The sequence below is a fragment of the Bos indicus x Bos taurus genome, chromosome 3, assembly GCF_003369695.1.
Source record: "Bos indicus x Bos taurus breed Angus x Brahman F1 hybrid chromosome 3, Bos_hybrid_MaternalHap_v2.0, whole genome shotgun sequence".
In the NCBI taxonomy this organism is placed as follows: domain Eukaryota; kingdom Metazoa; phylum Chordata; class Mammalia; order Artiodactyla; family Bovidae; genus Bos; species Bos indicus x Bos taurus.
Window position 1 is genome coordinate 44,398,084 of NC_040078.1, and position 26,758 is coordinate 44,424,841.

General features: G+C 41.3%; 1 protein-coding gene across 2 annotated transcripts in view; it reads left to right on the forward strand.

The window, feature by feature from the left end:
- The first annotated feature begins 513 nt into the window (after window positions 1-513).
- The window catches only part of PLPPR5 (phospholipid phosphatase related 5), a 135,969-nt gene continuing 109,724 nt past the window's right edge, over window positions 514-26,758 (forward strand). For both annotated transcript variants that reach the window (XM_027536427.1, XM_027536426.1), the window contains exon 1: window positions 514-772. In XM_027536427.1, coding sequence (XP_027392228.1) covers window positions 536-772 — 237 coding nt within the window. In that variant the 5' untranslated portion in view covers window positions 514-535. The remainder of the gene's footprint in view (window positions 773-26,758) is intronic.

Here is a 26,758-nt window from a genome sequence, read left to right on the forward strand (position 1 = left end):
CCAGCTGCTGCCTCAGAAGGGAGTTTCTAGAAGCTCCTTCTCTGCTGCCTCCCCTCCCCCCTTTTGGGTTTTTACCCCGGCGAGGAGCTTCTCCAGCTCTACTGCGTCTGCCCTCCGAGGGGTACAGGTGCCGCTGTCCCAGCCGCCGCCGCCTGGTCCGCCCCTCCGCCGGGCGGGCCCGCGGCTTCGGTCCGGCGCGGCTGCATCGCGAACCGTCTCCTGCCCGGCCGCTGCCGGCGGCCCGGGACTCCCCGCCCTCCCGCGCGACCCCGCGCCCGGGCGGGCGGCGCCTGCGGCGGGCAGGGGGCGGGGAGGGGAGCGGGGGTTCGTCCCGGGGGTAGCCGCCTCCTCCGCAGCCCGCCGGCGCCTCGAAACCCGGACCTGCCTCCGCCTCTTCCTCCGGCAGCTCCATCCCGCCTCCCGCGCCTCGTCCTCCTGCCGCCCCCGCCGCCGCGCCCCCGGGTGGCTGCCTCGGCGGACCCGGGAGGGGGTCCGTCCGTCGCCCGCTCGGCTCGGCCCGGCCCGGGGGGCGTGCATGCCCCTGCGGCCCGCGGCGCTCACCAGCAGCATGCTCTATTTCCAGATGGTGATCATGGCAGGGACGGTGATGCTGGCGTACTACTTCGAGTACACGGACACGTTCACCGTGAACGTGCAAGGCTTCTTCTGCCACGACAGCGCCTACCGCAAGCCCTACCCGGGCCCGGAGGACAGCAGCGCCGTGCCCCCCGTGCTCCTCTACTCTCTGGCCGCCGGGGTCCCCGTGCTCGTGGTAAGCCCTGGGGCACTCGCCCTCGCCCCGACACCGCTTTTCTTCCCCTCGCCTTCTGGGTTGAGGCCCCGCCGAGGTCCGGGCGCCTCAGCCTCTGCCTTCTAAGTTCCTTCAAGTTGTCGGCAGCCCCTTCCCCAGAGGACAGTGTTTTAGGGCGCGTCGGGGGTGGGTGCCAAGGAAGCCCCCAGCTCTCCGCGGCTGCCGCCCCTGCCTCCCCGCACCCCCGCGATGGCTGCACCGTAGGGTGTCACGAAGAGGGATGGGAGGGAAGGGGGTTGTAGGAGGTGATGGGTGGGAGTCGGGGCTGGGGAGGAGGTGAGTTATCGGGTTGAATCTTGAGTGCATCTACTCTGTGGCCTTGCTCTGCTGTCCGCCGCCTCTCACCTAGAGACTGGAAGGCGAGCGGCAGCGGGGCCGGCGAGAGGGAGACGGGGATCAATTGCTGGATTGTGGAAGGGACTCCTGCTTCCAGAGTCGGGGCGCATATGTCCAGTTTACCGCCTGTTTTCTTTCTCGAAAGGCAGTGCCAATGGCACTAAGCTGACCAGGGAACAAATACCTAAAAAAGAATATAAGAACTCTTAAATGAAGAGGGTCCAGAAGCAGTGCTTGCTGAAAAGCGGGAGCTATGCTTAAATTACAAGATTTATTTAAAGGCTGTTCCACTCCCTGGGCAGCTTAAGTCCTTTTCCTCTAGAGCCTCTCAGAGAATGTCTCTTGGGTTTATGAACTGTGTGTGTGTGTGTGCACGTGTGTGTCTACGGACACGCCTGCACACACATAAATATATATACACGCACATATACATATGTAATTATTAAGCTAATAGTCATTTAATAATTTCTTATGTGAATGTGGTGCAAAGTTATCGGTAGGAGAATTCGTGTTTTTTCAGAAGACAATATATGGTTCCTTTAATATTGTCAAAGTACTGGAGGTTCCCTTCCTGTGGTAGCTTCTTCCCTTCTCTCTCAACAGATAACAAATGGAGAAAGAAAAGGTACTTTTTTTTCAGTGGTTGAGTTGCAGTAATGAATGTTAAGAACATCTCTTTTATCTAAGAGATGGTTTCTTTGATTTCAGGGGAAATGAGTCAATAATTTACAAAATAATGATAAGTTCCCACCCATCATGGAATTCCATAAACAAGCCAAGAAACTTCTTGGTAACTTTGAAGTAACTTTATCACAGGTACTGTGATAGTTGAGTTCAAATCCAGCTCAAGTTACTGGTTTGAAAAGTGTTAGACCTTGCACCAGAAAATGTTTGTTTTTTTTCCATTGTAATTTGCTAAACTATGCCAGAAAGTCCAAATATGGTGTCATTTTTATTTTCCCTTCTCTATTTGAGAAGCTGTAATAGAAAAAAATTAATTGGTGATTCTCAGGCCCTTTTGCTTTCTGCAGATGTTGGGTTTCCAAGGCACATGTTTTTCAAGAGACTGAATAGCTCAGGGATTTTTCAAGATTTTTTTTTTTTTTTTTTTAAGGAAAAAGCCTGGCACTTTCAGGACACTGGTTTGGTTACAACCATAATCAGTAATGTCTGTAACTTGTCAGTTGGTGATTACCATTCTGTGTCTCATTTAAATGAGATAGCACTTTTCAGATCCAAGTATCCATCCCCGTTGACAGGTGCCATTTAGAGATGCTAACATATTTGCACAAAGAACTTGATTATTCTCCACTTAGGGGGAACTTCTAAGGGGAAAGGGAATTCATTAGTCATTATTGAGTGCCTACTTTGTGCTGGGCACTGAAAGTCAGGGCCACATATACTTCTCAGAGCAGTCCTTCCAGGAGATACAGTCGATTAACATTTGGGGCCCCCGAGGATCAGATAATAAACTCGAAGCACCTGAAAATGAAAATGGTGAGTGTGGTGTTTGATGCCTCTGCGACCTAATGCCAAGTGCCATACTGCTTGTCCTAGTTCCAGAGAACACTTTCTCTGAAAGAAGCTAAGTAAAGCTGCCAGGGTGAGAATCTAGAATATACTCACGAGATTTTAAAAGGAACGACCCAACTTGATTTCTATGTTTTGATTCTCAGTTCTTTAGTTACAAGAGAGAGAATTTGGGAGTCAGTGTGCAGAGAAGGAAGTGTTGGGTTTTTGAGGCTAGCTGTGCTGCTGCTGGCCTTTGTTTCTTCTTCTGCTCTTCCCACTAGTACACTCTCACAGTGTGAACGGTTGGGAACCGTAATGGCAGCCCTGCCTTTCCATTCCTCTCAAGAACACTGACTTAGCCCAGTCACTATTCATGAAAACAATGTTACTAATAATAGTGTTAGCAATACCTGTCATTTGTTGGATTTTATTCTCTGTGCTTGCGTGCTAAGTCTCTTCAGTCGTATATGACTCTGCGACCCTATGGATTATAGCCCGCCAGGCTCCTCTATCCATGGGATTCTCTAGGCAAGAATACTGGAGTGGACTGCCATGCCCTCCTCCAGGGCATCTTCGGGACCCAGGGATCAAACCCGCATCTGTTAATATCTTCTGCATTTGCAGATGGGTTCTTTACCACCTGAGGACTTGACGGCTCAGATGGTAAAGCGTCTGCCTGCCAATGCAGGAGACCTGGGTTTGATCCCTGGGTCGGGAAGATCCCCTGGAGAAGGAAATGGCAACCCAGTCCAGTATTCTTGCCTGGAGAATCCCATGGACAGAGGAGCCTGGTAGGCTACAGTCCATGGGGTCGCAAAGAGTCAGACTTCACTTCACTTCACTTCTTTACCACTAGCACCACCTGGGAAGCCCTTATATTCCCTATACCTGTCTAATACTTGAATTACCTATGAAAGCTGTTATTATTGTCAACTAACCTTTGGGAAAACTGAGATTTAGAAAGCTTAATTAACTTGCCAAGGACCAAGCCTAAAAACATTACATCCAGAATTTTAACCCTACTATGTCAAACCTGTGCCTTTTCCGTTACAATATTCAAATTCATCTTACTCATAAATCATTCTTCTAAACAAATGCCTCAAATGGTCTCTTTCCCCATCTTCTATATTTCTTGGACTGTATTGATAAAGATTCTATGTAATATAAATATTTTAACCTTCAAACTCATTTCTAATCCTTAAAACTAATTTTGGAAAGTAGTTCTCCTCACTACCACAATCAGTGGTTTGGTTTCAAATTTGCCAGATTTATTTATCTAAAAGTGAAAAGCAATATATTCTTTACATTTTGTTACTTATATATAGTGTTGACTTGGGGTGCATGTTTGGAATCTGACAGATTCAAAGTGCATTCTGCTGTTACATTAAAAGTTGGGGATTCTACTTGCTATGTAACCTTGGTTGCTATGTAACAACTAATTTACAGCTCCTTAATTCTTGATTTTCTAAGTCACAGGATTTTGAATATTAAATGGGATATAATATGTAAATATCATTCTTGGCTCATAGTTGATAATCCATAGGAGATCACTCTATAATTAACATTATTTTAACAAAATAGTAATTCAGTATATGCTTATTGAATTCCTGTGTTACATGCATTCTATTAGCCAGAGTGCTAAGTGCTAAGTCGCTTCAGTTGTGTCCAACTCTATGCAACCCCATAGACGGCAGCCCACCAGGCTCCCCCGTCCCTGGGATTCTCCAGGCAAGAACACTGGAGTGGGTTGCCATTTCCTTCTCCAATCCGTGAAAGTGAAAGTGAAGTCGCTCAGTTGTGTCCAACTCTTAGCGACCCCATGGACTGCAGCCCACCAACCTTCTTCGTCCGTGGGATTTTCCAGGCAAGAGTACTGGAGTGGGGTGCCATTGCCTTCTCTGATTAGCCAGAGTAGTGGTTATAAAAACGGCAATTTCGGAAGTAATCTATGGTCACTGATCCTAAAGGGTTTACACACTAAGTTGGGAAAGTAGATAACCATGCCAAGAGTCATAAATCACCATAATAGAAGTGTCATATGCACATATATGTGTATGTATACACACACACACACACACACACACACACAGATATATACCACAAGGACCCCTGGTGGTTCAAAGAGGACAAGATCATTTTTAATTGAAGAGGGGGTGAAAGGGTTCTTGAAGCAAATGGCGACTTTTGGGATGTGATTTGAAGGAGGGCCAAAATGGAGTTTGAGTCAGGACATCGAAGAGGCAGCTGTATGAACATGAACTGCGTGCTTGGTAGAGAGAATGCAGCTTGTACTTGTGAAACAGGGAGTGGTCGGTCTTGTTTCTAAAGTGTTGTGTGGGGAACACAGGGATATATGGCTGAAGAGGAAGACTAGGGTCTCAGCACTGAGTCCTGAAATGTCAGGCTGAGTTTTTCTCAATTTGTTGGGAACTGAGTAGGGACTTGTGTGATGGGTGGTGTTTTAGGACCTTTGGGGGACCGTAGTGTAGGGTTCTTCTGTTATTAAACATCCATGTAAGATAATTTTAGGCTCTTTATCCCCAGGTCTATTTTGTGTTGTGAAATATTATTATTTTAATTGTGTTCTCAGGAAACACCTGTAATTTGACTCATTTACAAAGATGACATGGTTTACAAACTCTTTTAAAACAGGTATTGTTCAGTTTGATCTGTATAGCATTTACAAAAGCACCACCTCCAGGATTTACAGATGTAAATTTAATAAGGGACCTGTGTTTTTCATTGATTAAAAGACCTGGTGATGACAATGGTTTCTGCTCTCTACATTTGGATACAGTGGCCACTACACTAGCCCCTATTGTTCCTTAGATCTCTGAGCAACACAGATGATCTGAAGGAGACAAAGCTAAACCATCCCTCTTCATAGAGCCAGAATGAAGGCTGGAAAAACAACACTGAGCTGGGCACGTTTGAGTGTGAGGGAATATTTCTGATTCTTTATGCCTGCATCCGCAGGAAGCTCCCTCGGCTCTGAGACTGAGGCATGGAGCTGCTGCTGCTGCTATCCCAAGGATGTTGCATTTCTAAATGTTGTGGAAGAAGATGGTGATAGAAAGATATCTCATATCCAGAGCTCTGTCTTGTTAAATACTTGAAGCTTCCCTACAGACTTCTCGTTCCTTGAATCTTGCCTTGGGTGCCCACTCTCAACTCTGCCCATCTCCACTCCTAGAATACACTATACTTCTGTGGAGTGGGCAGGAGAAAAAGCACAGATATTGGCATTAGGTCTGAATTCTTATCCTGCTTTTTCTCACTATGCAGGTGAACTTGGGAAATTTTACTTATTCATAAACCAAGGATTAAACAATATTCTTCTTGAGAGGCAGTGTCTATAGAGGTTAAGATCACAATTCTGGGGTCAGATTGCAAGCCCAGCTTTACCACTTTGCAGCTATATAAACTTGAGCCTGTCTTTCTATGCCTGTTTCTTATGTAAAATGGAGATCCTATGAGTATGAAATTGGTTAACATATGCAAATATCAGATTAGGGCCCAGCTGTATGTGTGTTAGCTACCATCATTCCTCCCAAGGTTTGGGGATAGTTAATCACACAGCCTATTTAAGGCGTCTAGCAAAATACCTTTGTTAGGGGCTCCAGGGCTGATAAAATATTCGAGGTGGACAAAAGCCACCTAGTTCCATCCATCACCCACAAAATTGGGGAGGCTGAATAGCAAAAATAGTAAAATTCAATCAGACCTCTGTTCTTCCAATGCAGTCAGTGATTTCTGTCTTTGACAGCTGCTTCATTTCTTCAGCAGGCTAACACTAGCAAATATTTCCTGTGTACCAGACACTGTGTAACATAAATTTAATGTGTTCCTTTGTTTAATGCTCACCATAGTAACATAATACTTTCTTTAAACATACACACTATCATTAAGCCCACTTTTTAATGAGAAATGAAATGTTTACTGAGATTAGATGTCAGACTTGTATTAAATTTTTTCAATACATTAATATAATTAATCTTCACAGTAAACTTATGAAGGAGACTTGGATACAAAAAGGTGAGATGATCAGTCCAGAGTCCTACAGTGATGGAATCGTCAAGGCCTGTGTATTTACTTATTTTGTAATGTACCTTTTATCGTTACATGTCAAACAGATCTTTAAGGATAATTAGTCATAGGGATTCCATACTGAAAGGGTCAAATTTTTCTCAAACCTTTTTTCTTCGGTTTCTTTTTTTTTTTTTCTGATTTGATGGGAAACTTTGTGTTCCAGAATAGATAATGGTTTCAATGTGTAGTGTAGGAAATTGATTTGTTTCCTATTAAGCTTGAAATGTCCTGGAAAGGTGGGTGGCAACAGGACGGACTCAGAGATGTTTCTGTTCTGATCTGCAGCCACGTTTCTTATCTCTCTGCCGCACGTGGGTGTGGTGCTGTGGGTACCTGCTTTTCTCTGGAGCCTTCTGGTTCTAGGTCTGCAAACAGCGGTGCACGGAGAGCTGAGGCATCCCCTGCCTCTAAGACGTGTTTCTTAAAATGGACCCTAGCACTGGATTTGGGGGGAGTAGTGAACACACTGAAATTGTGGTATAAAATACCATATGTATGTATGTGTGCCCATATGTGTGTGCAGGTATGTATGCATTTTTATAGTAAGAGCCTCGTGGCTTTATCAGATTGTCAGAAATGCCCAAGATTCCTAAAAGTTAAGAACTACACTTGGAGGATTTATGACTCTGTTTAAACTCCTCCTCATGTCTCTGAGGGCTTTTCTTTACTTAGATATTCTCATTCATATTCATTCATTCATATTCATTCTCCCTCTTTCCCTTCTCCCTCCCTGCATCCCTGTGATAGTCTCTTTTTTTCACTTATCCCCTCCCCTTTGCATACTGATTAAGAGATTGTTATGGGGGTCAGGAATGTGAATCCTCTCCTCCCTCTGCCTCTTCTCCTGCCCCTCCTCCTTCTCCTCTTCCCTTCTCCCCCACCCCCTCCATCCTCTGTCCCTCATTATCCCTGTGGCTTCTCTGCAGCAGTTACCTTATCTGAAAAAATGTTGACTTATTCCTGCCCGTCTTTCCTGTCTTTCGGAGTGAGTTTTGAGGATCAAATGGGTGTAAATGCATGTTAGAGACAATAAATCACTGCATGCGTATAAGGAAAACATACCATGAGCAGATTACATGGGTTATCTAGCTGCTTGGTCATTGGAGATGGTTATATTGCTTATAGCATGGCTTTGCCAGCTCAATACACTTACTCTGTGGAGTAGAAAAATGAATGAGATTTTTATACTTCTTTTCTTAGTTTCTTGTAGAGAGAATAGCAAAAATAAAAAGCCAACAGTATGAAATGGCCTAATTATTATAGCACATAATTCTAATACCCAATGCTGTCTATCAAAATATTTCAATAAGCTCTTATTTTCAAGATTATTATAAAGAGTCATCTCATTCATTTGTGTAATTTGAAAGAAATAATGTTTCCAGGGAGCAGTGTTGATACCATCTGTTAAGTGTGCATTGTATCATATTAATTTTTAAATTAGAACTGTGCCCAAAAGTCATTATTTATAAGTTTGGAATGATAACCATGCATCTACTGTGTGCTAGGCCCAATGGTGTTACTTGGTATGTATAACAGGGGAGGCATATTCACTGCCCTGCGACAGTTAAGACACTGTGCGTGAAATTGTATCTCTTATCCTAAACTTTCTTGTCTGTAAGACTGAAATGATGATACTTCCCATACCTTTTAAGAATTAAATATAAACATGCATGAAATAGTAAGTGATAGCTGCTCTTTGAACATAAATGCCAATGACATCTATTGGTAGTACATGGCAAAAGGATGCCACCCTTAATCATTTGTTGAATGGAAGTGGTAAGTCATTAACTCTTCATAATAACTCTTTTAGGTACTATGTGTGGTAACACATCTAAGGAGCTTAAGCAGTTTGCTCCACTGGGATCTGAATCAATTACTTCAAGTCCTGTTCTCTCTTGGCTACCTACCGTTGCCCACCAATTGGACTCACAGCATAAATGGTGTCATTCCTAGAAGACAGGGGAGAGTTAAAGCATCTTGATTATATATCACCGTGCACTTTACAGTAACCTTATGCTTGTAAATGTATAAGCTCATTTACAACCAGGCATGAAAAGGGGAATTTAAAATCTGTGTTCAAAGATAAAACTTCATTGGTTTCTAAGACCAGCGGAATAGCCAGTGGCCGTGCGGCACATGTTTAGTTGTGTCCAGCTCTTTGGAACCCCATGAACTGTAGCCCGCCAGGTTCCTCTGTCCATGGAATTTTCCAGGCAGAAAACTGGAGTAGGTTGCCATTTCCTACTCTAGGGGATCTTCCCGACCCAAGGGATCAAACCTGTGTCTTTCGTGTCTCCTGCTTTGGCAGGCAAATTTCTTTAGCACTGAGCTCCCTGGAATAGCCAGTAGAACTTGCTTTTCCCAGCTCAACATTCCGTGTAGATAGATGGAGGAGGCAAGTTCTGAGGTCAGAGATCTTAACCTATAGTTAGGAAGATCTTTTTAACAGCCTTTGGAAAATCATAGGAATATCATTTTGATGGGAGATATTTTATCTGAATATAGCATGTGAAATGGAGTTCTATATTCAGTAATATTTAAACTATTTCTGAGAATGCCAGTTTTCACTCAGCAGGCTGGTTACTTTTTTAGTCTTATTATGACAGATGTAGTTTGAGAATCACTGTCAGGAAAATCACTTTTTTTTTTTTTTGGTGAAAACAAAATCTTGAGATTTTTTTTCCCGATCAGGTGCATTTGAAACTTTAAAGACAGTCTTTTGGTGGACTTTTCTCACTGAGAGAACATGTGTGAATGGAAGTGTGTGTGTGTGTTTGGTATTTAATACATTGATAATTTCTTGTTATGAATTCATTATCTCCCTTGCTTCTAGCCTTTATAGTGCTCCCCCACCCTTCTCCTAGGAAAAGAAAATTTCTGGAACATTCCTCTGTATCCTTTCAGACCAAGCACCAACTCTGTGAGCAGATGTTTTTCCTTAGATGAGACAGCTGCATTCACTTCTGTGATTCCTTCACATCTTTAGCATGTGCGTGTATGCTAAGTTGCTTCAGTCGTGTCCAACTCTTTGCAACCCTCTGTACTATAGCACACCATACTTCTCTGTCCATGGGATTTTCCAAGCAAGAATACTGACATATCTACAGTTACCAAAGTCACTTACGGCATTTCCTCTCTAAGGACATGTGTTGATACAACCAGAACTTCTGTGTTGCGGGAATTGTGTTTTGCAACACAGTTTTCTCCAGGGTATTTTCCTGACCCAGGGATCAAACCCACATCTCTTAAGTCTCCTGCCTTGACAGGTGGGTTCTTTACCATCTGTGCCACCTCTTTAGCACATTATGGCATTAAAAAATCTTATATTGTGCTTTTTGTTGTATTTATTTTTATTCATGTTTCCATCACTGGATTTGAGCATCTCAGAGTTTTATAATCTGACTCATCATGCCCAGCTCTTTGGTTATTTTTGGGTAGATAAATTATCCAGGGACTAACTGAAGTTTGTGATGATGAAATTATAACCAAATTCTGCTGAGCACACGCTTAATAACCATTCATTAAAATAGGCAACATAGTCTGTACACTCTGTTCTATAAGTTTAATAAACTGGCAGGTCTCTGTCCTTTGAGGTATTTTAAGTGTATAAACCTTATATGAAAGATATAGAAAAGAAGCATAGTCAAGATATGATTCTGTGTCCCCCAGTTGATATACTTCAAGCAGAAATACTCCTGTCCATTGAGAACAAGTCAGAGGGCTATAGGTTACAGGCCTTGCAGGAGTTTTATACCTTGTTTGTTCAAGGGTAGGAAGTATTTCCAAACTATTTTAGTCAATCTGCATAGTTTGAATTTTACCAATAAGAGTCCTTTTTTAGCATTTATCATGCTAACTAAAATTCTCTACTTTGATCAATTAAATATATATATATATATATATATTTTTATCAACAATGCTTCTTTAGTTGTTAATTAACATGCATGCATGCCAAGTTGCTTCAGTTCTGTCCGACTCTTTATGACCCTATGGACTTTAGCCTCTGTCCATGGGATTCTCTAGGTAAGAATATTTGAATGGGTTGCCATGCCCTCCTCCAGGGGATCTCCCCAACCCAGGGATCAAACCTGTGTCTCTTATGCTTCCTGCTTTGGCAGGCAGGTTCTTTACCACTAGTGCCACCTGAGAACCCCTATTAATTAACATATGATGGCAAAAAGATTTATGGCAGTCTCTTTGGTGTGTGACCTTTCTGATAAAACTCTTGTGACTATTGGGATTTCCTTCTTCCCTCCCTCCTCTTTCCTTCTTTCCCTGAACAAACATTTGTTGAGTACTTTCCATGGGTAGCTTACCTTGAAAACAAGGCTTATAGAGATTGCTTGACTTGCTCCAAATTCCAAAAACAGGATTAAAGCTAATTTCCCCCATCTCTAAGTCTCTCAGAACAATCTCAGGAAATAAAAGGCTCGTGAAATCATGGGGCGCTTAAAGACAAATGTAGTCCTGACATATCTACAGTTACCAAACTCACTTACGGCATTTCCTCTCTAAGGACATGTGTTGATACAACCAGAACTTCTGTGTTGCGGGAATTGTGTTTTGCATTTCGAGCATAATGATCCCTTTTTTAAGGGTTCTCTCAGCAGTGCCGGCAAAAACTGTACTTTCCTATCGAGGTTTTTAATCGAGATTTCAGATTTAGCTTTTTCTCACACTGGGTTGCACGGAAGTGCTCTTGACACTGAGAAATATCCTGTATTTCCAGAGATCTCATCAAAGCAGAATGCCATGTTCTCCCAAACATCAAAATTGAGCAGTCTTGGATAAAGGCAGTGCACCTGGGGCCTCATCTTGTAATTTAAAATGAGCTCCTGACATTTCCAGTTGAAAAACAAACCACTATCTTCGGGTTGGTGGCAATGACCTCTTCCTTCACACGCGCCTTTCCAGCGTGGGCTTTGCTGAGTTACTCAAATGAATGAAGAGACTTAGTCAAAACTACGTGACAACCCTTTTGGTCTCTCACAAAGAGACCTTTGTTTCTTCTTCTCACTGGCTCCATCACATGGTTCCTTGGGGTCCCCTTTTCCTTTTTCCCGGGGCTCAGTCTAGAATACAGATAGAGGAATCCAGTAGACACTTTATTCAAGCCACACTGACAGGCTTTTTCTGCCACTCCATTTTTGGAAAAGATTTGTGAACCCATTGTGAGAGAGATTATGCTTCTTTGTAGCTGGAACTTTTTCATCATGAAAGAGGCCTTAGAGATCATTTAGTTTCATCTCCTAATTTCCAAATGAATGGCCAGAGAGATTAAATGACTTGCCCAAGGCCACGCAGCTAGTGAGAAACTACACCGATGGCAGAACATATACAGGCACTTGGTGTACATCAATCTTTGTAAGTACTTTACACATATTAACTAATTTAATCCTCACAATATTAGGGATAGGCACTATTGTTATCCCAGTTTACAGATGAGGACACTGATGCTCAGGAAGATTAATCAACTAGCTCATGACCCCACAGCAAGGAAGTGATGTACCTGCATATGCGCTTTTAACACAGAGATGGTTCTCCTCCTCAGGACCAAATTTTTTGTCATCTCTGGGAGGAGTTATGACTGCCTACAACAAATCGTTCCACATAGCAGTATTATTAATAGTTAGAGATGAAGAGTGTATGATTATTGTGATAGCTTATTTTTTATGAACTTATACTATTGATTGAATATTGTATTTATAGTTAACACTTAATCTGTGATAGTGAAGAGGTAGTAGCAGGTTAGGAAAAAAGCATTTAATTTAACCAAAATCATTTGGTTCTATGATGCTTTCCTTTGTTTTGCTGACATCAAATCTTTTCAGACAAAAAGTAAAACTACATTTGAAATTTGCAAATGTATATAACAAAAAACTACCCATTTTTGATACACAAATCTTAAATTCTTATAATATGATTTTAACATGGCACAATATAGTTGTCATACTATATAATTGAACAACTGCACTCACAGCATAGTTACTACATTTAGCATACTAGTTTGGCGTAAGTTTGGCAACTAGTTAGAGTCATGGAAGAACTATTCAGTGATGTATTTCAGGGAAAAATATAGACATTTATATATTTATATATTTTTAATCCTTTTTTTTTTTTTTGGAGGTACTTAGAAATACTCTTGAATCTTGGTCCAGTCCTGTGGTGCTGTTTCCTGTGAAACAGCAGTGACCTAAGAAAGTGCAGTTCTCTGCTCTGTGTGCTTTATGTAATTCTCCCTGCTCTTGGTTTCCATCTATTTAAATAATCTCTGTTCTTTAATTGGGCAGCCCCAATCCCATCTTTTTCCTAACACTTCTGTTGATGCATCTAATCAATGGTAATCTTTCCTATAAACTCCTTTTTAAATAACTCTTTCCCCTTATGTACTTACATAAAATAGGAGTCATTGCAGGTGTGGACTGGGGAGGTGGAGAGAAAGCAAAACAAAAGGAACAGTAGTCATAATATACTATTTTATGGAACTAGTGAATACAGAGAATTGTGAATAAATTGTGTATATGTAGGGTTCATGGATCTGAAATTAAAACAGATAAATAAAAGGAGCAGTGGCTCACTGATCCGACTGGCAAGTGACCCCAGTTGTCTTCCTTGCTCTGCTAGTTGCTACTTTTGAGACCTTGAGAAAGCCACATAGCTTTTTGGCCATTGTAACATCGGATAACTGGTTTTAACTCCACTCAGGGCAGAAAACAGACTCATGGCTCCCAGAGAAACCCTTTCTGTGCATGAAACAATTCTGACTGTTTGGACACTCTACTTTAACAGTGAAAGCCTGTCTCCTTGTCTTCTGCTTGGTGGTCTCTCACCTTTTGAAGCCATATGGAACAACCTAGATGGTTTCCCAGTGAAAGTGTTAGTTGATCAATCGTGTCCAACTCTTTGCAACCCCATGGACTGTAGCCCACCAGGCTTCTCTGTTCATGGAACCCAGGCAAGATTGCTGGAAGGGGTTGCCATTTCCTTCTCCAGGGGATCTTCCTGGCCTAGGGATTGAACCTGGTTCTCCTGCATTGAAGGCAGATTCTTTACAGTCTGAGCCACCAGGGAAGTCCAATGTATGAAGTTATCTTTCAGTTCTCTGACTCTTCTTGAGATTTATGGTCTTCAGCTTGACATAGCATGAATTTGAGTCCATTTTACCATTCTGGCCACTCACATCTGACTTTTCTCAGATGTCCTGTGTTTTTAAAGCATGGCGCCAGTACCAAATAGTATATTTCAGATGCACTTTCACTCCTGGCCAATAGAGCAGAAATTTTTCATACTCTTTTTTTTCTTAATGCTTTCGCCTTGGGATCAGTATAAAGTCATCTTATGGACAGCTATGTTATCTATAAAGGAAATGGGTTAAATTTTTCACCAAGTAGGCAAAAATACTGTATGACAATGTACACTCTTCTTCCATGACTATGGCAAACATTGCTAAGAGACTGTGGCACTTTCTCTCTGAGTCTGATCTAGGAGTTCAATCTTTAAGACAAAACTCCACGCAACTTATGATCAGATTTGCCCTCTTGGAATCAAATGACTAATAAAATCTTTCTAACTGTAGATAGCCTATACAATGTAGTATACTACATGACTATGCATTATGGTTCAGTTCAATTCAGTTGCTCAGTCGTGTCTGACTCTTTGCGACCCCATGAACTGCAGCACGCCAGGCCTCCCTGTCCATCACCAACTCCCGGAGTCCACCCAAACCCATGTCCATTGAGTCTGTAATTCCATCCAACCATTTCATCCTCTGTCGTCCCCTTCCCCTTCATTCAATCTTACCCAGCATCAGGGTCTTTTCAAATGAGTCAGCTCTTCGCATCAGGTGGCCAAAGTATTGGAGTTCCAGCTTCAACATCAGTCCTTCCAATGAACACCCAGGACTGATCTCCTTGAGGATGGACTGGTTGTATCTCCTTGCAGTCCAAGTGACTCTCAAGAGTCTTCTCCAACACCACATTCAAAAGCATCAATTCTTTGGAGCTGAGCTTTCTTTATAGTTCAACTCTCACATCTGTACATGACCACTGGAAAAACCATAGCCTTGACTAGATGGACCTTTGTTGGCAAAGTAATGTCTCTGCTTTTTATGGTTAATTGCATGCAAATATTATGGCCATCAAAAGACTGTGAATTCTTATAGAAGAGCAAATATGTCTTGTATATCTTTGACTCTTGTTCACCACATAACGCCCAATATAATGCCTTTCAAATAGTAGATATAAGTAATGATTTGTGTGTTTTAAGAGAAGAGAATTAAAGAAGTATAAATTATTTGGGGTACCTATTCATAGAGGCTTCCCTGGTGGCTCGGAGGTTAAAGTGTCTGCCTGCAATGTGGGAGATCCAGATTCGATCCCTGTGTCGGGAAGATTCCTTGGAGAAGGAACTGGCAACCCACTCCAGTCCTCTTGCCTGGAGAATGCCATGGAGGGAGGAGCGTGGTAGGCTACAGTCCATAGGGTCGCAAAGAGTCGGACATGACTGAGCAACTTCACTATACACTATTCATAGATACTTAAACCATGAAGTCCAAATTATTTTTCTAAAACCCATTTTTAAGATTTAACTTTGCCAGTCATCTCTAATTTCAAATCTTTTCCCATGTACACTCAGTTTTTTCATGTATGCAAAGAGGTTGCCCTAGTGGTAAAGAATCCACTTGCCAGTGCAGGAGACCTAAGAAACACGAGTTCAATCACTGGGTCGGGAATATCCCCTGAAGGAGGAAATGGCACTCCACTCCAGTATTCTTGCCTGGAAAATTCCAGGGACAGAGGAGCTTGGTGGGCTGTGTAGTCCATGGGGCCACAAAGAGTTGGACGTGACTGAGTGACCAAGAACACACACACATAGAATGTAGTTCCAAATAAGTCTTATTTACTTCGTGTGGAAAATATTTCAAACATCTATCATTTGTTGTAAACATTTTTAACATCATCAGATTTTGCCTCTGTATTCACTATGTCTTTCCCCCCCATGTCCTTAATTGTCCAAGGCACAATTAAATTTTTATTACTTTGAATCGTCTCTACTTAAGCGTTTATGTGGGCTTCCCTGGTGGCTCAGATGGTAAAGAATCTACCTGCATTGCAGGAGACACTGGTTCAAAATGTGATATTTTCTCTATTTTCGGTACTTTATGTTTTTCAAAACAAATTGGTCGGAATCTTCCCGACCCAGGGAGAAGAGAATGGGTACCCACTCTGTTCTTGCCTGGAGAATTCTGTGGACAGAGGACGTGGGGGGCTACAGTCCATGGGTCTCAAAAAGTCGGACATGACTAACACCACACATATAAGCATTTATGTAGCATATGCTCTTTCTTCATCAAATGTGATATTGTCTCTATTTTCAGTACTTTATGTTTCTCAAAACAAATTGGTTGATTTAAAGAGCATATCATCTTCCATTCTATTTGGTAAATTAAACCACCAATACATTTCACATGTGAAGTTTGCATGTTTGGTAAATTAGAAAACTTTTTTGATGTTCTCAAGTAGGATTCAGATCATCGCTAGCAGGGTTTCTAAATGAGATGAGTCAAGATTTTATTGTCACTCAGGGTGTCTGAATCATACTCTGTACATTTTCATTAGTAATTATAGATTAAGAGTTGAAACATTTGACTCAATACATGGAACTATTTTTGAGAGGAGTTTCTTTCCTTGGAGAGTGATAGAAATTGGTGGTGCTTTAGAGAATGACATTAATGAGTAAAGGAAGATTCAGTGCTCTGGTGCAGGCAGAATCACTTACAACTTCAATTAATTTCAGAAGGAACCAGGAAAATGAAATTCGGATTTTACTGCTTATGGATACTTTTCATTGAAATTCAGGATTTCCCAATTAGGGTGAAATATCAAACAAGTGCAAATTAGTTCCTCTCCAAAGAATCCAGTGGTTACAAAGGAAATAGCCTACTCCCAATCACATTAAAGCACAATGATCTGGTATTTAGTAATTCAGTCCTCATTTATTCTTTAGGAAACATTTACCAGACTTCCCTGGACAAGGCTTTGTGGTGTCAGGGGCTCTACATATTCAAAGATGGAAGGAAGAATCTCCATTCTCAAGGAACTCAAGTTCCATGTAGGTGAAGAGTTGAAATATCCTAATCCTGATAACTGACAGTGATCTGGGATGAGGGAAAGGGAAGAAGGCATGAAAGATGTGAGGCAAGGGTGTTCCAAGCAAAGAACAAAGTCTTTTAGACTCAAGAAACCTTCTTGTTTGAAGAAACTCTAAGAGTATCTGGAATAGAAAGGTAATTAGGTTCAGACCATAAGGATGTTTAGTAAAAAGTACATTATAGTAATACTCAAGGGTTTGAAGTAAAAATTCCCTCATCAGCTTGGAGAGATAAACCTGTGATACACTGTCTAACCTCTAGGCTCACTTGATCTATCTGCAAAATGTGACATCTAAATCTGCCTGTCTTGCAAAGTAACTTTATTTCTGTAACTGATTTTAACTAAAAAGTTAACCTTTCAGACACATATGTTACATAATATTAAATCATTATTTGCAACATGGACAATGCTAAATTTGTACAATTGCAAAAGCTTATGTTAATATGCACAATTAAAATTGGCTAGGATATTTTTGTTACTATTGCTGTGTTTTGCTTGTATAATGAGGTCATTTTGACTTGCATTTTATAAATTACTTGACAGGTGTACTCACCTGTGTAGTAAATGTCTTTAGTCTTCTCATTTTAAATTGGATAGTGAAGTGGAAAATATGTATCTGCATGTTGCTCTAGAAACGTGAGGACATGCTCCTGCAGTTCTTTTAAAAAGCACAGGTTGAAATTTATGTGTAATCGAACTGTACTATTCTTGGTAGGTGAAGCTCAGATTTTCCAGTTTATGGCATTAAGGATTAAATGTGCTTGCTTTTCTTGCAAGATGCTCTATCCTTCTAAATTTAGTCATCTAATTAAGATTTCCATTCATGGGAAATGACTTTAAAGAGCACATAAGACATGCTTTTACACAAACAAGCTTTGATTGGATTAATTGGATTTGCATAAATTTTATGATTTGAGTGTGTTAGTGTCTTGGCTTCATCCACCTGGAAGGGAGAACTTAAAGGGATTTGTAAAGAGGAAACACATTAAAGGTTGCAAAGGAAGCATGTAAAAGCAGTCAGGTTAATGGCATGTCAAGAACACTGCAGCCAAAGCTTTGGCAATATACAAGTTGGCCAAGTCTAAAAAAGCTGGGCATAAGTAAAAAGAAGTGGGAGGTTCAGAAAGACCACAGGATTTTAATGTTTGTTTGTTTGTTTGTTTTTCCCAAAAGAAAAGGGGTCTAGAGCATCCTTGATGCCCAATACGGGTTTGGTAACAGAGGATGGGGGAGTTGGTGGTACATTTAGGACTGCTATGACTAAAGCAAGGGTGGCAGCTTGGATTGTAGGCAGGCAGGCTTCTTGCAGGCAGTTCTAATAGAGGGTCACTTATTCATCAGGGACCTGTCCTGATCGAGGTTTACCAAAAGGATGGCAGCCTGGAACTGGGGCACTGAGAAGTAGGGCAGGGCAAGGCAGGGCAGTACTGGGAAGCAAAGAGGTAGTGATATGGAGGAAGGCATCCTGAGTAAGAAAAGGCAGGCTGGTCTGAATAGGCACATCCAGAAGAGTCAAGGGGACAGAACAGGGTGCTGAGATGAAGCCCCAAACACACAGTCTGGGCTATGGGGCTTGGCAGCCCAAATTAGGATCATCAGCAGTGGAGAACAGGAATCCTTCCCAGTAGGCAGTGATCAGAGGCTCAGAAGTTGATTCTGAGCCAAGTTTAAACAACAGATGTGAGGCAACAGAATTCAGAAAGCCTTGGTATGGAACCAGACTTCAGACCTTACAGCTGCTCCTGCAGAAGTGATCTGCAGAACATTGGTTCTGGCATTCATGTGTTAAATAGTAATGATGGGACATCAACAGTAGCAACCTCATGACCTCTTTTCCTGTATAATCATTTAGAGGTGATAAAACCCAGGCTCAGAAAAATTAAATGTTCTCACAGTCTTACAGTAAAACACTGGCAGAGTTTAGATTAGACCTGTCCCTGGTGTTTTAAACCTTTGATCTTTAACGTGCTTCGTAGAGAGTAAAGAAAAGGGCAGCTGGTGTGAAGATAAATGAGCAGGGCTTTCCTGACCTCAGGAAGCTCATGGTCCAGTCAAGGATCCAGGCTTATGCAGAAATAACCTTAATGTTTTAAAAATCTCAGCTTGGTACTAGAAGAGCGCCTGGGACTCGGCCAGTTTGATGTCTGAATGAATATTGAGGGAACTTCTGTGGTTGACCAGTGAAGAAAATGATCAATTTGAACTCAGCCTACGAAGAAGGTGCTTCCCTGGTGGCTCAGAGAGTAAAGAATCTGTCTGCAATGTGGGTGACCTCAGTTCGATCCCTGGGTTCCGAAGATCCCCTGGAGAAGGGAATGGCTACCCACTCCAGTATTCTTGCCTGTAGAATTCCATGGACAGAGGAGCCTGGCAGGCTCCAGTCCATGGGGTCTCAAAGAGTCAGAGGCAACTGAGCAACTAACACACACTACGTCAAGAAGGCTTCTCTGGGAACATGGCAGTTTAGTTACTCAATGCAGGATGCTTCCGTGAAGGACAAGCATGTTTGGATTTGCATGGAAGGGAAAAAGAACTAATATTTACTAAGGTAGATTTAGATCAGATACATCTGAGCTTGGATCCTGGATCTGCTACTAATTAGTGTACTCTAAGACCTGACCTCATTGACTCTTGGTCTTCTTATAGCACATGCTCATTGTAGAGGAGCTAGTGCTTTGAAACATGGTAATTTTGGGAGGAGGGTGTGTGATTCAGTTTTCACAAAGGTTCTTTCTTTTTGTATTGTCACCCTTTTGCAAAAGAAGAAACTGAGACTTAAAAAATGTTAAGTTACTTGCATGCAGTTAAGCAATTTGAAACCAGAAGATCTTCCAGCCTCCAAAATCCATTCTTTTCCTGCCACCTCTAGTGACATGCAAGGGATGTACGGAGGGGCTCCAGGGCAAACTTTGAAAAGAGGGAGTATGCTTCTTTCATTTACTCCAATTGACTGCCTTAGGGAGTTTATAGAAGGAGAAAGTAAGAAACAATAGGAAGGAGCAGTAATTCATGTGTAATTGAAACAAGTCCAAATGCAACAATAAACCCATCACAAGTGGTGGAAAAAGGTTTAGAGAATGTGGTAAAAATTCCATATGAACATCAAATGCTGATTGAAAACATGGCGCTTATAAACTAAGGGGTGTGTGTATGTGTGTGAAAGTCACTCAGTCGGGTCCAACTCTTTGAGACCCCATGGCCTATACAGTCTGTGGAATTCTCTAGGCCAGAATACTGGAGTGAGTAGCCTTTCCCTTCTCCAGGGGATCTTCCCAACCCAGGGATCAAACCCAGGTCTCCCGCATTGCAGGCGGATTCTTTACTAGCTGAACCAGCAGGGAAGCCCACAAGTAAGATGAGGTGGGTTTAAAGATGTAAACAAATTCAGTGAGTGAATCAAGACTATACTGAGTTGATCTAAACAACCAGAAGAATAGATATATTTTGAATTAAGGATTCAAATTTAAGAATTTATGGGTATTTTGAATTAGGAGAAAAGAGCTGAACTGTAAGAACAAGATGGAAATGAAAAAAGGGAGGTAGTGTTAGTTTCTTCCCAGAGTATTATCTTGGATCCATGTGTATTTAATTATCTTTTCATATCTCCTTTTGTCAATTCTGCTGTTCCCAAGTTATTCTCAGTTGTTGCAGGATCGCAGATAAGTAGGTATGATAAAAATATAAATGTGAGGACTTGTGGATTCTCATAGTACCATAAAAAGGAAGCTGTCTTGCCGCTAAATATGTGATATGTATAGTTTTTATCATATTAATATATTAGCAAAGGCGTAAATTCAGAGCTGCACGGGTTATGTGAGTGTGTGGAATGGATGGGTGATGAAACATTGACACCAGGGCATGGTATGTGGTGTCAGATCCACAAATGTTCCAGTCAGGTCCTACCATTGTCATAGAGAATATCATTCATTCAGATGGCAGGTATTCAGTGTGTGATTCAGCCAAGCCAAGTTTCTTTTCATTCTTCCTGTCTCCCTCTCTTCTTCCTTTCTTCTCTTTCTTCCTTCCTTTCTTCAGCAGACATTCGTATTAATATTTTTCTTTATACCAGGAACTGGGCAAAGATCTGATAATACAAAGATAAATAAAAGAGTCAGGAATTATAGCTGAGATTCAACCATTGTAGACATTCAATTCAGTTCAGTTCATTCACTCAATCATGTCCAAGTCTTTGCGACCCCATGGACTGAAGCACAGTAGGCTTCCCTGTCATAGCCATCTCCTGGAGCTTGCTCAAACTCATGTCCATTGAGTCAGTGATGCCGTCCAGCCATCTCATCTTCTGTTGTCCCCTTCTTCTCCTGCCTTCAATCTTTCCCAGCATCAGGATCTTTTCCAATGAGTCAGTTCTTTGCATCAGGTGGCCAAAGTATTGGAGTTTCAGCTTCAACATCAGTCCTTCCAATAAATATTCAGGACTGATTTCCTTTAGGATTGACTGGTTTGATCTCCTTGCAGTCCAAGGGACTCTCAAGAGTTTTCTTCAACACCACAGTTCAAAAGCATCAATTCTTTGGCGCTCAGCTTTGTTTATAGTCCAACTCTCACATCCTTACATGACCACTGGAAAAAACATAGTTTTGACTACATGGATTGTTGGCAAAGTAATGTCTCTGCTTTTTAATATGCTGTCTAGGATGGTCATAGCTTTTCTTCCAAGGAGCAAGCGTCTTTTAATTTCATGATTGCAGTCACCATCTGCAGTGATTTTGGAGCCCAAGAAAATAGTCTGTCACTGTTTCCATTGTTTCCCCATCTATTTGCCTTGAAGTGATGGGACCAGATGCCATGGTCTTAGTTTTTTGAATGTTTAGTTTTAAACCAGCTTTTTCCCTCCCTTTCACTTTCATCAAGAGGCTCTTTATTTCTTCTTTGCTTTCTGCCATAAGGGTGGTATCATGTGCGTATCTGAGGTTATTGATATTTCTCCCTGAAATCTTGATTCCAGCTTGTGCTTCATCCAGCCTGGCATTTTGCATGATTTGCTCTGCATGTAAGTTAAAAATGCTAGTTGTAAACATTAGAGGAATTAAAACTCATTCCTGCTTTTCTTCTTTGGTTTTTGACTGACAAAACCTTGCAACTGTCAAAAAATCTTACAACTTTCATCAAAAGTTGCATTCATTAATGATTTATAGCATAACTATAACACCAGAGGTAGTTCTGCATGAGCATTTTAAAACAGTTACATTCATACTATTCCACCATCTCCTTTTCATCTTTGTTTTCTTTAATTACTGGTTTATTTACGAGGTACTTTCCAAAAGCTTGGTCTACTGTAGTAGAAGTATATACTATATAAGATGGCAGTGTTCTGTAAGAGCCTTTTCTATGATTTTTTGCCTTTGCCAATATATTAACATACTAAAAACTCTATTCATATCACATATCCAGCAGCAAGTTACCCAGCAGCAGTATTCTTAGGCCAGTTCTTGACCAGAGAATAAACCATCCCTCCCTAGCAAATATCCACAAATATCAGCCACTTATAGGGAAACTGAGTGGATTAAAAACATACCAGGAAAAAGGTATACTTAAATAATGCAAAGATGAGAGACTTTTTAAGGGGAGAAGCTGTTTCACTTCAAAGTGTTTATTGAGTTTGCTGCATTTAAGTAGATGGCGTCTATAAAAAGGTTACTTGATTTGCAAAAATTAATAGTAAAGAAAAAAGTTAGAAGTTCTAGATACATTAGCATATGTCTATAGAAACAATAATAATATTGCTTTCAGAAAGGAAAGTAGGAAAAAAGGTACAGGTTTTATGAGTTGATTCCTTTCTGATCTGTTTGTTTTACTTAGACCTTGTAGGAATAATGGATGGTGAATTGATTGTTGCAGGATGTGTGATTGACACATCAGAGCAGGATCTAATTCAGGAGCATGACAAATGTCAGAACAGCTGATTAAAATACCCATCCAACACACTGGAGTTTCCTGTGTATTTATTTAATCCATCCACAAATGTATGCTCAGTTGTTTGGTAGAGTGTTTATTATAGAGCATTTTATCTTTTAAAGACCAAAAGACAAAGAAACATAGTGAAAAGTTTTCTAAAAGCTCTTCTCTTATTTAATTTTGTATTTCTACCTTAGAGAATCAATCAGATGTGCACAGTAAGTAAATGCCTAAAAATCTATATCTGTGATACCTTGGCAGATCTTGCTTCTGCTCGGGCTCCTCTGAAAACCAAGAATCTCCTGAGCCATCTGCTATTATGATGGACCAGGGAGTATAAAAATAAAATCTAGTCCCATGATATCTAGTAGAAATATGCGTGTGGGTGTGCTCAGTCGTGTCTGACTCTGTTACTCCATGGACTGTAGCCTGCCAGGCTCCTCTGTCCATAGAATTCTCCAGGCAAGAATCCTGGAGTGGGTAGCCATTCCCTTCTCCAGGGAATCTTTTCAACTCAGGATCGAACCCAGGTCTCCTGTATTGCAGGTGGCTTCTTTGTCATCTGAGCCACCAGGGAAGCCCACGTATAGCGCATCTCAATTTGGACCAGCCACTTTATGAGAGCTCAATAGCCAAGTAAGTGCGCAAGGCTAATGGCAACATACTGAACAGGGCAGACGTGGACATGTTTTTCTTGTTATCTTAGAGAAGCTGAGTGGTTTCCTCATCTATTTTTCTTATGATTTTAAGGAATACTTTTGGATTGATATGCACCATTGTGAGCTGTACTTCAGAAGACACACCTAGATAGATATTTTTAAAAGTTTTCTCAAAGTAACAAGCACTTGGTTTACTGTAACCACTTCACATATGATTTTTAAAACACACTTTTCCATCAAGGTTAAGAAATAGAGAAAGATGTGAAAATATTAGCCCAATGTGAAGCTTAAACTTAGATCAGAAGGGAAATTACAGATTTCCTTTCCATGAATCTTGTTGTGGGAGGAAAAAATTCATTGCTGCATGTGGATTCTCCTCCATTTGCCCTTTTGTCAGTTCCTCGTTTATGTTAAAGAAGTATGTGGAGAAAGGTTATTCAAGGCATCATTTAAGCATTCTTGCTTTTTTTAAAAAAAATAATAGGATTTTGCCTTATCTTCAGCCCACACAGTGGCAGCAAGTTCCCTCAAGGCCCCAGTTCTATCACTTGTATCTTTTCTTTGTTTCATTCATTCATTGGTTCATGTAACTGTTAGTAAATATCTGTTATGTTTCAGGCAACTTATTGGGAGTAGACGTTAAACCAATGAAAAGACTCTCACAAGGTCGTGGGAAAATTGTATGCAAAAACCCAAAACACAAATATTAATATATGATGTCCTTCACCACACTCAAGAGGACATATTGTTTATTCTTTGTTGGTGTGATGGAGTTTGGGCCCAGATGTCTTGGAAATGGGGAAGTGTTTCTCTCTTCCTTCACTTTTATTGAAGGTGCTAATTATGTAAATGTTCTTGGGTTCCAGCCAATCCCTTTTTCAAGCAAATACCCCCATCAAGAGAAGCTTGTGTTCATGTTTGTTCTCAATTAGTAATATTAGAGGCTTCAAATCAGGCTGGATAGATATCAAAAGAAGTGAATACTATTTGAAACTACACATAGGGTATATTGGTACTTTTAATTCAAGTATTGTCACCAAAATATCATTGTTGACAGCTTTATTCATACTAGGAATATTGTCAAAAAATATACTGTTGCAACCTTCAGTTCTTCTATATGTGTGGATCAGAGCTTCTCAGTTGCTTCTTACACATCTCTAAGTACATGAATCACATGCCATGGTTTATGTTAATAGAGGAACACATTGTGTGTGTGTGTGCGACCCCATGGACTGTAGCTCACTAGTTCCTCTGGCCACGGCATTCTTCAGGCAAGAATACTGGAGTGGGTTGCCATTTCCTTCTCTAAGGGATCTTCCCAACCCAGGGTTTGAACCCTGGTCTCTGGCATTGCAGGCAGATTCTCTACCATCTGAACCACCAGGGAAGCCCCTGAGTTGCACATTGCAGAATCTGTTTTCCTCTGATTACAATTTCCAAGTGTTCCCACTTACCAGGATGTTCTTTGCAAAGATGAGATTGGATACAAACATCTACTGCCCTGTGTCAGTATAGGTGAGGCAGAGAGCCATTCTGTAATCCAATGGAAGGTATAAAGTCAGGAAGAGCTGGGAATGGGAACAATTGAGGAAAGAGCACAGGAGGGTAGACTACCCCAAGGGTGCTCTGTGCATCTGGTCTTGCAGCAGAACACAGGCTGTTGAAGAAGAGTTACAGAAAATAGGTATTGTAGGAAAGTCTCCATCAGGGAGGCCTGGGGCATGTTCTGCTGTTGGGCAGAACAAAGCTCCCAGGATCTAAGAGCTGGTGGGCGTGGGGAAGACTTGCTGCTAAGTTACAAGAGGTCCACTGCTTGGAAGACAGAGGAGGACTGCCAGTCTCATCCATAAGGCCACTGGGGTGCTACATAGGTGACCAAGGTAGGTCAAGCAGAAATCAGGCACAAAGTAGAAATTGCATTTCAGGAACAATGCATAAATCCCATTATCAAATGTAGGCCAGAATGTTCAACTTGAATTAGCGGCAGACTTGATATTGAATCACAGAGCCTGGGCTATACCAGTGTAGTTCTCTCCTGCCTGAAGTCAGGGTTTTCAGAGATCAGAGAGACCAGAGATTAAATTTGGGGGATAAAGGATCAAGAAATATACCCAAGTGGCCCTGGTTTTGTGAATAGGGTGGAGAGTGGGAGATACAGAGCAAAGAATGAAGTAGGATGAAGCACTGTTATCCATTTCAGAGTCTCATCTTTCACTTCTCACCACATTGACCTCATTATTTAAGCTGATCCCATTGTCAGGTTATTTACGGTTAGACCGTTTGGGGAATTGCCCCATTGATTCAGCTAACAAGGTTTTGTGAAAGGCAAAGGCAAGACTAAAAAGTTTTCTGCTTTCATCACTGCCAGACCTTTTCTTGGAGGTCACCAACAACAACCTCTTGTTTGGACATTAACTTCCTCCTCTTCTTTGCAACACCGAACGCTGCTGGTCGAGGACCTCCACCCCGTGACATTCTCCTCTCCTGGTTTCTTTGACATGATCATTTTCTTCCATCTTGCTGACATTCCTGCTTTGTGTCCTTTCTTTGTTCCTTTCTTTATCTCCCACTCTGCAGTTATGTGCTTCCCTGGTGGCTCAGAGGTAAAGAATCCACCTGATAATCTCTAGAAGAATATTTCTTCTGGTAGTTTCTAAGCAAGAATCCCTATTACAGAAGCACCCTCTCTTAGCAGTCACCTCATCCCTCCTTAGGCAGAATTTCATTACATACTCAGGCCTGAACTAGTCACACATGAAGCTATCAGGACTTGACAGATCATTCATCCCCTGAGGCCGAGGTGGCCCTGATTCCCCAGAAGATCGTGGCCGGGAGAGAAGGTTGCTAACTGAGCAAAATCAAGGCTCTATGAGGAAGAGAGGCTATTAACACTGATTAGGCAAACTACTGTATCTTCTTCATGTAAGTTTGGGTTCAATCAATGTTTATTAAGTAGGGCTTTTGTTTTATTTCAAGATATGAAGAATTTTAACTCACTTGAATATTCTAATGCTGTAATGAATTATAAATACTGATATTGAATAAACCTTTAAAATGATCAGTGCTGCACATAACAGGTTCATTTCAACTGTTTTGCTTAAGTTCATATGGAGCGATTATAATTAAGATTTTGAAAGCAAACTTGATTGAGATTTTAATAGCTGTCTAAAACTGCTGGCCAGAAAACTGTGCTCAGAATTGCTCATTAAGTAGAATTGTTTCCTGTCACTTTTTGAGGGAATGTTTTTCTGAGTCTTTGAGTGCTATATTCACAGGATTCAAAT